Raw genomic sequence first — 12,386 nt, 5'->3', positions numbered from 1 at the left:
ACATAACATTAAAAAATTTGTTAAGCAGCATAACGTTGTTATAGTGCGCCTCATGTCCAAAGGTGTCCCAGTCCCATGCATTCACCTCCAACCAAGGTCCAAGGACTGAGGCAGTCTGCCTCATAAGCACCTTTCTGCAACACCAGATGGTGACAACTGCTTTCACCCAGGCTACAATGTGGCCTCATTTCACAGGCAATGCAATTTTATTCACTGCGGTGTGTGCCGACACTTTTTAAGGCTTGTGATCGTGCACGAGCAATAAAATTCAAACTGTACCTTAATAGAACATGTGGCCCTGATATTTTGAGCAATATTTCATGCATATTCTTTTCTTGTTTTTACAAACTCTCTTCTTTTTGGGTTAATTTCATTACTGTGGCTATCTGGCCAAATAGCTTGATAAAATCGAATTCAGCTTATGCACAGGGTAGGGAGGCAGCAATTCAACAGCTGTTGCCTGCTCACAAACAGAACATGTAGGCTACAGCTAACAAGTCTGCAAATGACTGTATTAACAGGTTATGCCAGTAAGACCAATAATTCGACAAGTCAGCTGTATCTGACTACAATACTGAATAAGAAAAGCAGCACATAAATGACTGAGGGGTCGCATCAGGTGACAGCGAACTACGACGGCCACCCATTCGTGACAAAGATAAGGTGTGGAATCGCCCAGTGCTCAAAATAAGAATTAATTTCTGCACAGGTGCCATGTTCTCTTGCGCAAGCTCTGCCAGAATGACATCTTGACAACAATCTGCGAATGTCCCTATGTGGAACATGCCACTTCCTATATGGCATTAAGGACAAAAGTTGACTTAGCGTGTGACATCTATTTCAATACACAAAAAGACGTGGAAGTAATGGGATAAAACTAGTGAAAGTTTTGGAAGCTAGGGTTGCATTATTTTGCTAATTCATCACACTAATGGACGGCATCAGCTGTTCTAATTTGAACTGAAGCAGAAGTATGTCAGCAACAAAGATACAAAGTTCTAAAAAAACAATACAGTGAAGAAAAGCAGGACAACACAGAACTATTTCAAATATACTTATGAACAAACTACATTATAACAAACTGAAATATCTTTGAGACAATGGACAATTAAGTTCGCTACATATATTCCATCACAGGCCTCATTCCTATAGCCAAGTGAGCCAACAATTGGGTCATCAGAAACCTATGAAAAGAAAAGCAACCAAGTTCCATTTTGTTCCATAACCTTTTGTTCAAGAACAAAAGCAAATTACAACAAACATGATTTTTTCACAGGAGTAAATATAATCACTCATTGAGTTTATAAATAAAATTCATTTGTGTTTGTAAATAGATACATTAACAAAAACCTGAGTATTTAGGCTCAGATTTTGAACTTTTTTTGTTCTTCAGAATACAGCACATAAATATGTAGGGTATTTAAAACTGAAGTACCAGTTTCATGGTTCTGTAAATGACAGAATACGCGAAATAAAAATGTGTAGTGTACATGGCTGTTTGCCAGTTTGCCCCAGAACAATAAGGTCAATGTCACTGTTGCTTTTTATGCAGTTTTTCACCTCAGGGCAATTATAAACAGATTCTCCCCCCCCCCCCCCCCCCCCCTCAATCTGATGTATGACCTGGCACGGTGAATGGGCTTATCTCAGAGTGCCACATGTGTCGAATGCTTGCGTGGTCATGCACACTGAATGTGCAATTTACATAACAGCTGTCAGATAGCAATTCGTCTGTCATTTGTAGCCGAAAGCTATAACTGTGTGAATCTTTTTGTTGTGCCTATCACGACTCAGCATCTCCGCTATATGGTGAGTAGCAGCTTTCCTTTTCTGGTATTGTTACATTCCATCCTGGATTTTCCATTGTTTAATTTTAGATGTGAAGAATGTACAAGAAATCCAAATCATGTATCATTATTCAGCCTAGCTATGGTTAAGAAAACATATCTACTACTATACGCATAAATGGACTTTGAACTAGATGTTTGGTTTAACACAAATTAAATAAACATTACATGAAAGGATGACTACAATAAAATGATGTAGTTTGTGAAATGTGAATTTTAACTAAACTGTCTCAAAACATAAAACTACTACAGAGCATCATATTTCTCTCTTTAACAATAATATGTCTAATTGCAAAAATATGTCTTCTGTTATTAAGAAGTATTGCACTACAACTTTAAACATTTATATACAGGGTGTTACAAAAAGGTACGGCCAAACTTTCAGGAAACATTCCTCACACATAAATAAAGAAAAGATGTTATGTGGACATGTGTCCGGAAACGCTTAATTTCCATGTTAGAGCTCATTTTAGTTTCGTCAGCATGTACTGTACGTTATCATGATTTCATACGGGATATTCTACTTGTGCTGCTAGAACATGTGCCTTTACAAGTACAACACAACATGTGGTTCATGCGCGATGGAGCTCCTGCACATTTCAGTTGAAGTGTTCGTACGCTTCTCAACAACAGATTCGGTGACCGGTAGATTGGTAGAGGCGGACCAATTCCATGGCCTCCACACTCTCCTGACCTCAACCCTCTTGACTTTCATTTATGGGGGCATTTGAAAGCTCTTGTGTACGGAACCCCGGTACCAAATGTAGAGACTCTTCGTGCTCGTATTGTGGACGGCTGTGATACAATACACCATTCTCCAAGGCTGCATCAGGGCATCAGGGATTCCATGCGACGGAGGGTGGATGCATGTATCCTCACTAACGGAGGACATTTTGAACATTTCCTGTAACAAAGTGTTTGAAGTCGCGAGGTACGTTCTGTTGCTGTGTGTTTCCATTCCATGATTAATGTGATTTGAAGAGAAGTAATAAAATGAGCTCTAACATGGAAAGTAAGCGTTTCCGGACACATGTCCACAAAACATATTTTCTTTCTTTGTGTGTGAGGAATGTTTCCTGAAAGTTTGGCCGTACCTTTTTGTAACACTCTGTATATAAAAAAAACAATTACTACATATATAAGCAGTGCATAATACAGACATAAAAAAATTGTATACAATAAGATGATATTAAAGTATCATCACTCTTTTAAAAGCAAATGCATAAAAACTGAATTGTTCTTACAATGGATGTGCAGTTAATAACAATGTAAGAAATTCTTCTGTGTTTAATCTTTTCAACATATATCAAACTTTGGCTTAAGAATTCTCCCTTACTCGGCCTTTACAACTATTTCTGTCATAACAACATCGGCTGGAATGTCATCTCGGAACAATATATTACAAAAGGTGAGCAACATGTAATCATTATATATTTTTCGAGAAAACTAACTGCTAAACATAAAAATCATACTCTTAGTATAAAGCAACAAATGGTGTCATGGAATTCTTAAATAATCCACACACAGCCACAAAAGATGAAATACAGTTGTTAAGTTCCGTACTCAATAATTTTCGGAAACAAAATTCTGACAGAGATTCACACAATACAGTACATACTCGGTAGAAAAGTTGCTCCATAATGGTATGGCATATTATACACAGCAATATGGTATACTTGGGAAAAATATATTTGGATTTTTTTAAAAAAGCTTTATACTTCTTTTCAAGGCAAATTCCAAATTCTACCACATTCCTTCCAAAACATAAATATCAGGTACCTCCCACTAGTCCTTCCACAACAGGACTGACACCAACTCCCTGCCTAGCTGGAAGGTTACATGTACAGCAGGTGGGTCCTATAAATGAAGAGTCACACGGCTGAACCACTGCGTCCCCTCACGCAATAATTAGGAACTATGTGCCACCACCTTTCCTGCCCCCCCCCCCCCCCCCCCCCCCCCCCCAACTGAGGAATATAGGCATGGAAAACTTCTTCCACAGTCAGAAATGAAAACAGCTGAGAAAAACCACATTAGAATGTCCAGAAACGCAGGAAACTATAATTACAGACAGCACAGTGTGATGCATTTCTTGAAGTTTGTACATGCTGCTGACTTCCACCTAAGCAAAATTTTCACATTAGAATGAGTTAGTAATGCCAGACATGGAGGCAGTTACTAACTGATCACTAGGTATAAAGAAAACTTTAGACACAATATATAAAATAGCAGACAGCTAAAATTTTAAGTGAGACACTGTAATGTCCTTTTATTTTAAAGTGAAGAGAAATTCTGATGTGAACACACAAACAGCTATAGCCAAGTTTCAAGTTTAACTTGCAACAATATTTTATGTACCAGCAAAAAAGTTTCCAGGAAAAGTCATTTGAGAAAAGTGTACAATTACAAGAAGACTGAATGGCTGGCTAGAACCCACCTTTATACAAGTACTACCAACAGAAACACTTGAGCATAAAAACCACAGCTAGGTTTTGAAATACCTCTTTATTTCGTAAGGAAGTATTATCAAAAGCTACAAATATTTTTACCTATTTTGTAGGTGTTTCTATCGGCAATGCTTGATCTTTGTCTCACAGAGGTAAGTACTGGCTGGGCATTCTACCTGCTCATCATTTTATATGTGCATTCTCATAACAGTTTGGTTCCTCTCAACTTGAGATCTGAGTGACCTAACCTTTAACCTAACCAATCTGTGTTTCTGCCCTGAAAAAGTAGTAACTAACTTTTCTTTTTTCACTGCTTCTCAATGTTTCTAAAGGCAGAAATTTCATCACCTGAAAGTTAATGTCAGCCACCTCTCAAAGTTTTGTTCTCTCAAATGCATTATCCTTTTTGATGCTTTTGCGTACGTTGCTCATTACAAGCGTGAAAGAAGGCCAACATGCACTCTTGTGCATGTGCCCATGCCAATAATTTGTATTTTGGGCAAGTCTGCAAGAAACGGACATTGTGTGAAGCACGAGAAACAAGCACTAGTGCACTAAGGAGCTTTGGTATCAAATATTACAACCTGAAAAATGAGGGGTTTTCCCTCTGCTTAATGTTAAAGGGCTTTCTGTGAGGAAAGAGAAATGTCAACGCTAGAGTACTAGAGAGCTCTGGTGTTGCGTACTACAACCTCAAAAACCAGGGTTGTCCCTTAACTTTTACAGTGAGTAGATACAGAGATACTCCCGGTGGCTGGGTGCGGTCATACGATACGTTCGGTGTGTCCCAGTACGCACAAATTGGGGTGACGAGGTGTCCGCTACGGGGTCGAGCACGCGTTCGACATTCTCCGTCACTCCGCCGTACCCGTCACAGCTGCGGTGAGGCCGTGGGGGTCAGCGACGACTGCCAGGCGTACTGTCACCTGAAGACGGTCTCGCAGTGCGTGATCAGCATCTCCAAGGCGGCTATCTCCAACGCCATTCCGTACATCGCACCACTTATCTTCGCCGGGTCCGGAGACGGCATCAGTGTCGGTGCAAACACAGTGCTCAGGTTGTGAGATGTCATCTTGTTGGTGTCCACGTGCTGCGATACCCTAAGTTTGCAATAGATCAGATAGTGTTTAATGCTGGCACGAACGATTTCGTACACATTTATTTATTTATTTCTGAAGCAAAAGGGTAATAAAGCTACAGGCAAGAGGCTCCTATTTGTTACAGATAACAGAATGAAACATAAAGCCACCACCATTTGCAAGAATAATTGTCTGCTGTAGTCTGTCATGCTTGTGCCAACTACAGCAACACAAAACTGGATAATTTCAGGAGTACCACAACAGAGTGTTAACAGGGCCACCACTCTTTACAATATATTGTATTTACCCCATTATACGATGAAGTTTTTCCAAAGCCCATCAGTCGAAAAATACAGGGTAGTCTTATACATTCGTATATGTCGTGTAATAGATTAATATATGGATTGCCTTACAGTTACAGGTAAGGCTTTGGCATCTGAGGTCATGTGAAAATTTATTTTGAATTCAGATGAGCTGTGTAATGTCAGAAAATTGCTGACACCGGCATTCGTACTCCTGCCACTGGTGCAATCACTGGCAATATCTAATTTGACTACAATTTGTTTTAATGGACTATTATGTAATATATTTATTTTTTTCTTTCACCAGGATTCTTTTTTTAATTTAAGTTCGTGTGAGATGAGTGAGTGCCACAGCTGAGTCATTTGTCCACTGCATAACACAGACTGGCCACTTCTGCACAGGCTGTAGATATGGAGAGGATGAGCTGCAAGACACTGCATCAGAATCTGTTCTGACCTCCTTCTGCTATAAGATGCTGTTTTCTTTCTCTCTCTCTTACAATAAGTTACTGTTGGTTGTTTTCCTGGGTTGACTAGAGAAAACTGTCACTAAAGTAATACCAACTGCAACTTTGTTTCCACTAAAATGTATTATACACTACCAAAGGAAAAAACTAGACTGTTTTCGTAGTAGTAATAAGAAACAGTTGGCAACTAAATCTTACACTGAGTTAGAAGCATAAGCATTTTTATTTGTAGTCCTAACTGAACTGACTTTACAATTGGACAAATCGTGTATGTTTCTGCAGCAGACGGTAAAAGTCTAAATATGGGTCAGGGGCACATTTTGTGCAGCAATGTTGTCTATGCTCGCTATAAGATGTGACAGAAATGAGAGGGGGTATGTCAACTGCTGGTTCTATGCAGTGGGCAAATGAAGTGTCTGAAAGCATGAGGCAAAGGAAAATACTGTGACAACCTCAGGGCTGCACAGATGCAGAATCCTCTATATACTCAGGAAAAGAAGTTGTGTTCTCAGGTCCCACCATAACTACAAACTCAGACGTTACAACATGTTCAGAATATACAGTGAAATATTTGTGACAACAGAGTTTCAAAATTTCACTGTTGCTTGTTTCACTCCCAATAATTTGGACTATGCTATGAGACCCCACAGCAAACAGCACCTAGGAAACTACAAGAATTCAGAAGAATATTTCATTGCTGCTCGTATACAGGACTACACTGCCTTTTCTTGCCTCTTATTGGTTAGGTGAAACTATCATCCCAGATATTGATACCAGTGGTGATGAAAATTGAAAATAGTGATACCATAGGCGATTGGCTTTGATAGTAAGCAAAGAAGGAAGTGAAGATAAAAATTAATGAAAACCATTTGCTTTTGTTTATTTTATTTATTCTTTTATTGCGAAAATTCAGACAATCAATAATAGGCATAAGTTTAGAACAGGCATAATGTTAACTTTTTTAGGCAGATACTTCATACCAAAGAAACAGTTTGTAATTTTGGTTAGCCAGAACATGTCAAAATCAAACTTTCTCAAAGAGTCTCTTTTAAAAAAATGGGGTATCTCACATTCAGAGCCATCTTATCCTCATGTAAATACAGTACATGCAAATCATCTCGTGAATAATCAGGAAGCTCCACAAGGCTGTTTGCTGGCAAAATGCAGGAAAACTTGTGAACGATCAATGACTGATGCAGGGACTGGCAGTTCACCCTCAACAAAAACAAATGTTAACATATTGCCTGCCTGCTAATGTTCAATTACACTACTGGTGTGGAACCACTGGGAACAGTAAAAACTGTAGTATTTCCTATGAGTAACCTACAGAGGAATGGCCACACAAAACAAATAACAGGAAAAGTAAATGGCAGGCTGAGACTCACTATAAGAATCTCAAGGAAACAGTTGTAATACTAATTCTTGAATACTGCTCATCAACCTGGGACTCTTCCATGTTGGATTAATTGGGTGGAGGCGGAGGGAATAATATTTCTTTGAAGGTCATATCAAGAGGACATCAGGAATCAGACTGACAAGAAGAATTACAGATCAAATCTGGAATCCAAAACAAGCAGGACTGATGAAGGAAATAAGAGAGGATATGGATGAACTACAATTGAGCCTGGCTGACATGCAAAACAAAAAGTAAATCTAAAGAAACTGAAAAACAAAAATATATTATTTAAACCAAAAATAAACAAACAATACATGGTGATAAGTGTGTTTACAGATGAGAAAACACGGAAAAGATCAAAACCAATGAAAAGGTACTGGGTAGTTCAAAAGGGTCTGAACATGCACTTATTAAGGATTATGAACAGCAAATGCTCGACTAAAATGGTCCAATGATGACATAGAAGTACATAAAATAATTAATAATAATAATAATAATAATAATAATAATAATAATAATAATAATAATAATAGCACATTGCAAAACTAAATATTTTTGATGCGATTTGTTTAATAAACATATCAGGATATGTACAACAGCAGACATACCTGTTAGCTTTGTTTACAAGTTAAAACAGTTTGAAGATGGTGGCATTGTTGTGGGAAAAGGAATTTTTTGTGATGAAATTAGCAAATTTTTGACAAACCTGGAAAAAAAATTCAGGCACTGGTTACACTTGTACACACCTTCAAACCATGCTGACAACCCTCATTGGCCACAGATAAACGCAAGTCTTCATTCGCAACCTTAGACTCTTGTTTGAGCCCTAGGAAATTATGAACCCTATCAATGCTGACATAACAGGAGTCTTACGTATACCTGAAATGTCAAGTCTCAGCAGTGTAGATATCATGAGGTGACACAAATGCAACATTCCATACCAGCAGGAAATGGTAGATTAACAAAAATCTGCTGTTGAGCTGAACGCAATGTGTCTTCTATGTTCAAACATAGATTCTAAACAGCTGCTTTCACACTGCAGTGAGGGATTGGTGGCATAATGTCTCAGAAAGGGATTTTGATGTTATAACAATGCTTTCATTTGAAAATACTGTATTTCAACACTGTGTTGAGTAGATTTAGTAGGTTTAACAAGTTTTTTCAGTAATATAAATAAATGTAATGTGTGATGTCAATGAACATAATCTGATTGATAATGTGTATTATTTTTATTTTTAACTAACACTGAAAAACAATGAGGTGAGAAAAATAGAGGACATACAATACTTGAAAAATAAGTTATAACAAAATAACACTAAAACCTTTTTTTTCTACGAAGTACACAACCTGAGGACTTTTTATAAAAAAAGAATACTGAAAGTGTCAAAAAAGTAAAACTAAAGTGCTGAAAAAGTAACACAAAGTGTATTAAAAATCTGCACCAAAATTGGCAAAAAATAACACCGAATTTAGGGGGGAAAAAGACCAACACTTAATTTGCAAATGGGCAAAAAATAACACTGAGCTTGGCAAAATGATAACATCAAAATTGTCCACAAAATAAAATGATTTTTTTCCAGTCCTTAAATATGGTAACAGCCAAAACAATTTCTTCGAAAAAGTCACATGCAATTTCATTCAGAATGCTCATTTAATTGCCTGTGCTCTCTTCTAATGGTCTCAATGTGGATGGAATGCTGAACTTTCTCCTCATCTCCAGCTCTGAAGGTAATGCCTGTGACTTCTTTTCTTTTACGATTACGTCTGCTGTTATAATTTCTTAGACTTCCCCGGCGATTTTGTGACATCTCGTCAAATCAGGAGTACTGCCGGTGGTCCGCCTTTTTCTAACACAATATTTCAACATCGTACCTCGGCATCTTCATCAGGTGCTTCCTGAAAGTCACAATAAGCACCTGATAAAGACGTCAAGGCACGATGTTGAAATATTGTGTTAGAAAAACGCAGACCACCGGCAGTCACCCAATTCAACAAGATGTCATGTCTGCTATTAGGTGCATCACTGATATCTTTATCCCTTTCACACACTCTACAATGTCCACTGCTCACCTGTGGAGATGCTCCATGAGGAACTTCAAAGTTTGGTAGTGTGCAGGAGGCAGAATCATAACAGCTTCCTTCATAGCTGCTAACTGTTCAGATACAGTCTTCTTTTCTGAAACAAGGGAACAATGAAAACTAACACAAAAACACCCCAGCATATTAGTGTCCTATCAATTAAGCTGACATTTCAGGAGGGGGGGGAGGGGGGAAGAGGGAGGGAGGGGAGAGAGAGAGACAGAGAGAGAGAGAGAGAGAGAGAGAGAGAGAGAGAGAGAATATCATGATGAATGGCTCTCATGATCTAAACAAGACGCCAAAAAATCACACTGTGTCTAGCAATAACATCAGAGAATATGATGACTGCATTTGGCTGACCTTATAAACGGGGTGGTCCATTGATAGCGACAATGCCAAATATCTCACGAAATAAGCATCAAACGAAAAAACTACAAAGAACGAAACTCGTCTAGCTTGAAGGGGGAAACCAGATGGCGCTATGGTTGGCCCACTAGATGGCGCTGTAATAGTCACAAATGTATAAGTATGTGGTACCACGTAACATTCCACCAGTGCGGACGGTATTTGCTTCATAATACATTACCCACGTTAAAATGGACCATTTACCAACTGCGGAAAAGGTCGAGATAGTGTTGATGTATGGCTATTGTGATCAAAATGCACAACGGGCGTGTGCTGTGTATGCTGCTCGGTATCCTGGACGACATCATCCAAGTGTCCGGACTGTTCGCTGGATAGTTATGTTATTTAAAGAAACAGGAAGTGTTCAGCCACATGTGAAACGTCAACCACGATCTACAACAAATGATAATGCCCAAGTAGGTGTTTTAGCTGCTGTTGGGGCTAATCCGCTCATCAGTAGCCGACAAATTGCGCGACAACCGGGAATATCAAAAACCTTGGAGTTGAGAATGCTACATCAACATTAATTGCAACCATAACTATTTCTACGCACCAGGAATTGCACGGTGACGACTCTGAACATCGTGTACAATTCTGCCACTGGGCACAAGAGAAATTACAGGACGATGACAGATTTTTTGCACGTGTTCTATTTAGCGACGAAGTGTCATTCACCAACAGCAGTAACGTAAACCGGCATAATATGCACTATTCGGCAACGGAAAATCCACGATGGCTGCGACAAGTGGAACAGCAAAGACCTTGGCGGGTTAATGTATGGTGCGGCATTATGGGAAGAAGGATAATTGGCCCCCATTTTATTGATGGCAATCTAAATGGTGCACTGTATGCTGATTTCCTACGTAATGTTACTACAAGATGTTTCACTGCGTGACAGAATGGCGATGTACTTCCAACATGATGGATGTCCAGCACATAGCTCGTGTGCAGTTGAAGCGGTATTGAATAGTATATTTCATGACAGGTGGATTGGTCGTCGGAGCACAATACGCACGTTCACCAGATCTGACGTCCCCGGATTTCTTTCTGTGGGGAAAGTTGAAGGATATTTGCTGTCGTGATCCACCGATAACGCCTGACAGCATGCGTCAGCTCATTGTCAATGCATGTGCGAACATTACGGAAGGCAAACTACTCGCAGTTGAGAGGAATGTCGTTACACGTATTGACAAATGCATTGAGATTGACGGACATCATTTTGAGCATTTATTGCATTAATGTGGTAATACAGGTAATCACACTGTAACAGCATACGTTCTCAGAAATGATAAGTTCACAAAGGTACATGTATCACATTGGAAAAACCAAAATAAAATGTTCAAATGTACCTATGTTCTGTATTTTAATTTTTTAAAAACCTACCTGTTACCAACTGTTCGTCTAAAATTGTGAGCCATATGTTTGTGACTATGACAGCACCCTCTATCACAAAGCGAAAAAAGTGGCCCAACTAAAACATTCATTTTTCTTTATGTACTACACAAAAATGTAATAAAAAATAGGGGTTCCTATTTAAAAAACGCAGTTGATATCTGTTTGAACTATGGCAGCGCCATCTAGTGGGCCAACCATAGCGCCATCTGGTTTCCTCCTTCAAGCTATACAAGTTTAGTTTGTTGTAGTTTTTTCGTTTGACGCTTATTTTGTGAGATATTTGGCCCGGTCACGATCAATGGACCACCCTGTATAAAATGTGCTCAAATGTAAAGAAGACTGCAGTTACATAAATAAAGAAATTTTAACAACAATAATAACAGTTCATGTGGAACAGTACAAATACACATGACTGCCAGTGACAATGGTACACCACTCACAGCGTGTGGGAAGGGAATATGAACCTGAACCTCTGCTACTGCCTTAGCTCCGGTTGTCAGCGGGTAGTACAGCTCAATTGTTCTTATCTTCCTGCTTGCAACACTTCAGATGCAATAGAGTTCTCACACTACTCGCCTACCTCAGCTGCAGATGGCAGCAGCAGTCCGTAACGCCTACATGGATACTCAACAAATCAGATTTAAGTCCCTGGCAGACAGTTCATCACACTACCTTCACAATAATTTTCTGTTGTTCCAATCTCTAACAGGATGCAAGAAAAAGAATACCTATATCTTTCCGTGCAAGCACTATTTCCCTCGTTTTATTATGATGATTGTTTCACCCTATGTAGGTCGGCATTGACAAAATATTTTCGCATTCGGAGGAGAAAGTTGGTAATTGAAATTTTGCTAGAAGATTCCTCCACAACGAAAAACGCCTTCGTTTTAATTATGTCTACCCCAAATCATGTATCATGTCAGTGACATTCTCTCCCCTATTTCGCAATAATACAAAATGGGCTGCTCT

The 12,386-nt window shown here is 38.9% G+C and overlaps 1 protein-coding gene across 1 annotated transcript in view; it reads right to left on the bottom strand.

The window, feature by feature from the left end:
* Nucleotides 1-3,870: 3,870 nt before the first annotated feature.
* Nucleotides 3,871-12,386, bottom strand: part of LOC124718942 (N-chimaerin) — a 44,506-nt gene continuing 35,990 nt past the window's right edge. Inside the window, exons 8-9 of the mRNA XM_047244607.1 lie at nucleotides 9,609-9,714; nucleotides 3,871-5,394 (exon numbers count right to left, since the gene is read on the bottom strand). Of these exons, the coding sequence (XP_047100563.1) occupies nucleotides 5,217-5,394; nucleotides 9,609-9,714 (284 nt within the window). The 3' untranslated portion in view covers nucleotides 3,871-5,216. The remainder of the gene's footprint in view (nucleotides 5,395-9,608; nucleotides 9,715-12,386) is intronic.

Source organism: Schistocerca piceifrons, chromosome 10 (genome assembly GCF_021461385.2).
Source record: "Schistocerca piceifrons isolate TAMUIC-IGC-003096 chromosome 10, iqSchPice1.1, whole genome shotgun sequence".
In the NCBI taxonomy this organism is placed as follows: Eukaryota; Metazoa; Arthropoda; class Insecta; order Orthoptera; family Acrididae; genus Schistocerca; species Schistocerca piceifrons.
Note: the sequence above shows the minus strand (reverse complement) of the source record. Positions and strands in the feature narration are given on the sequence as shown.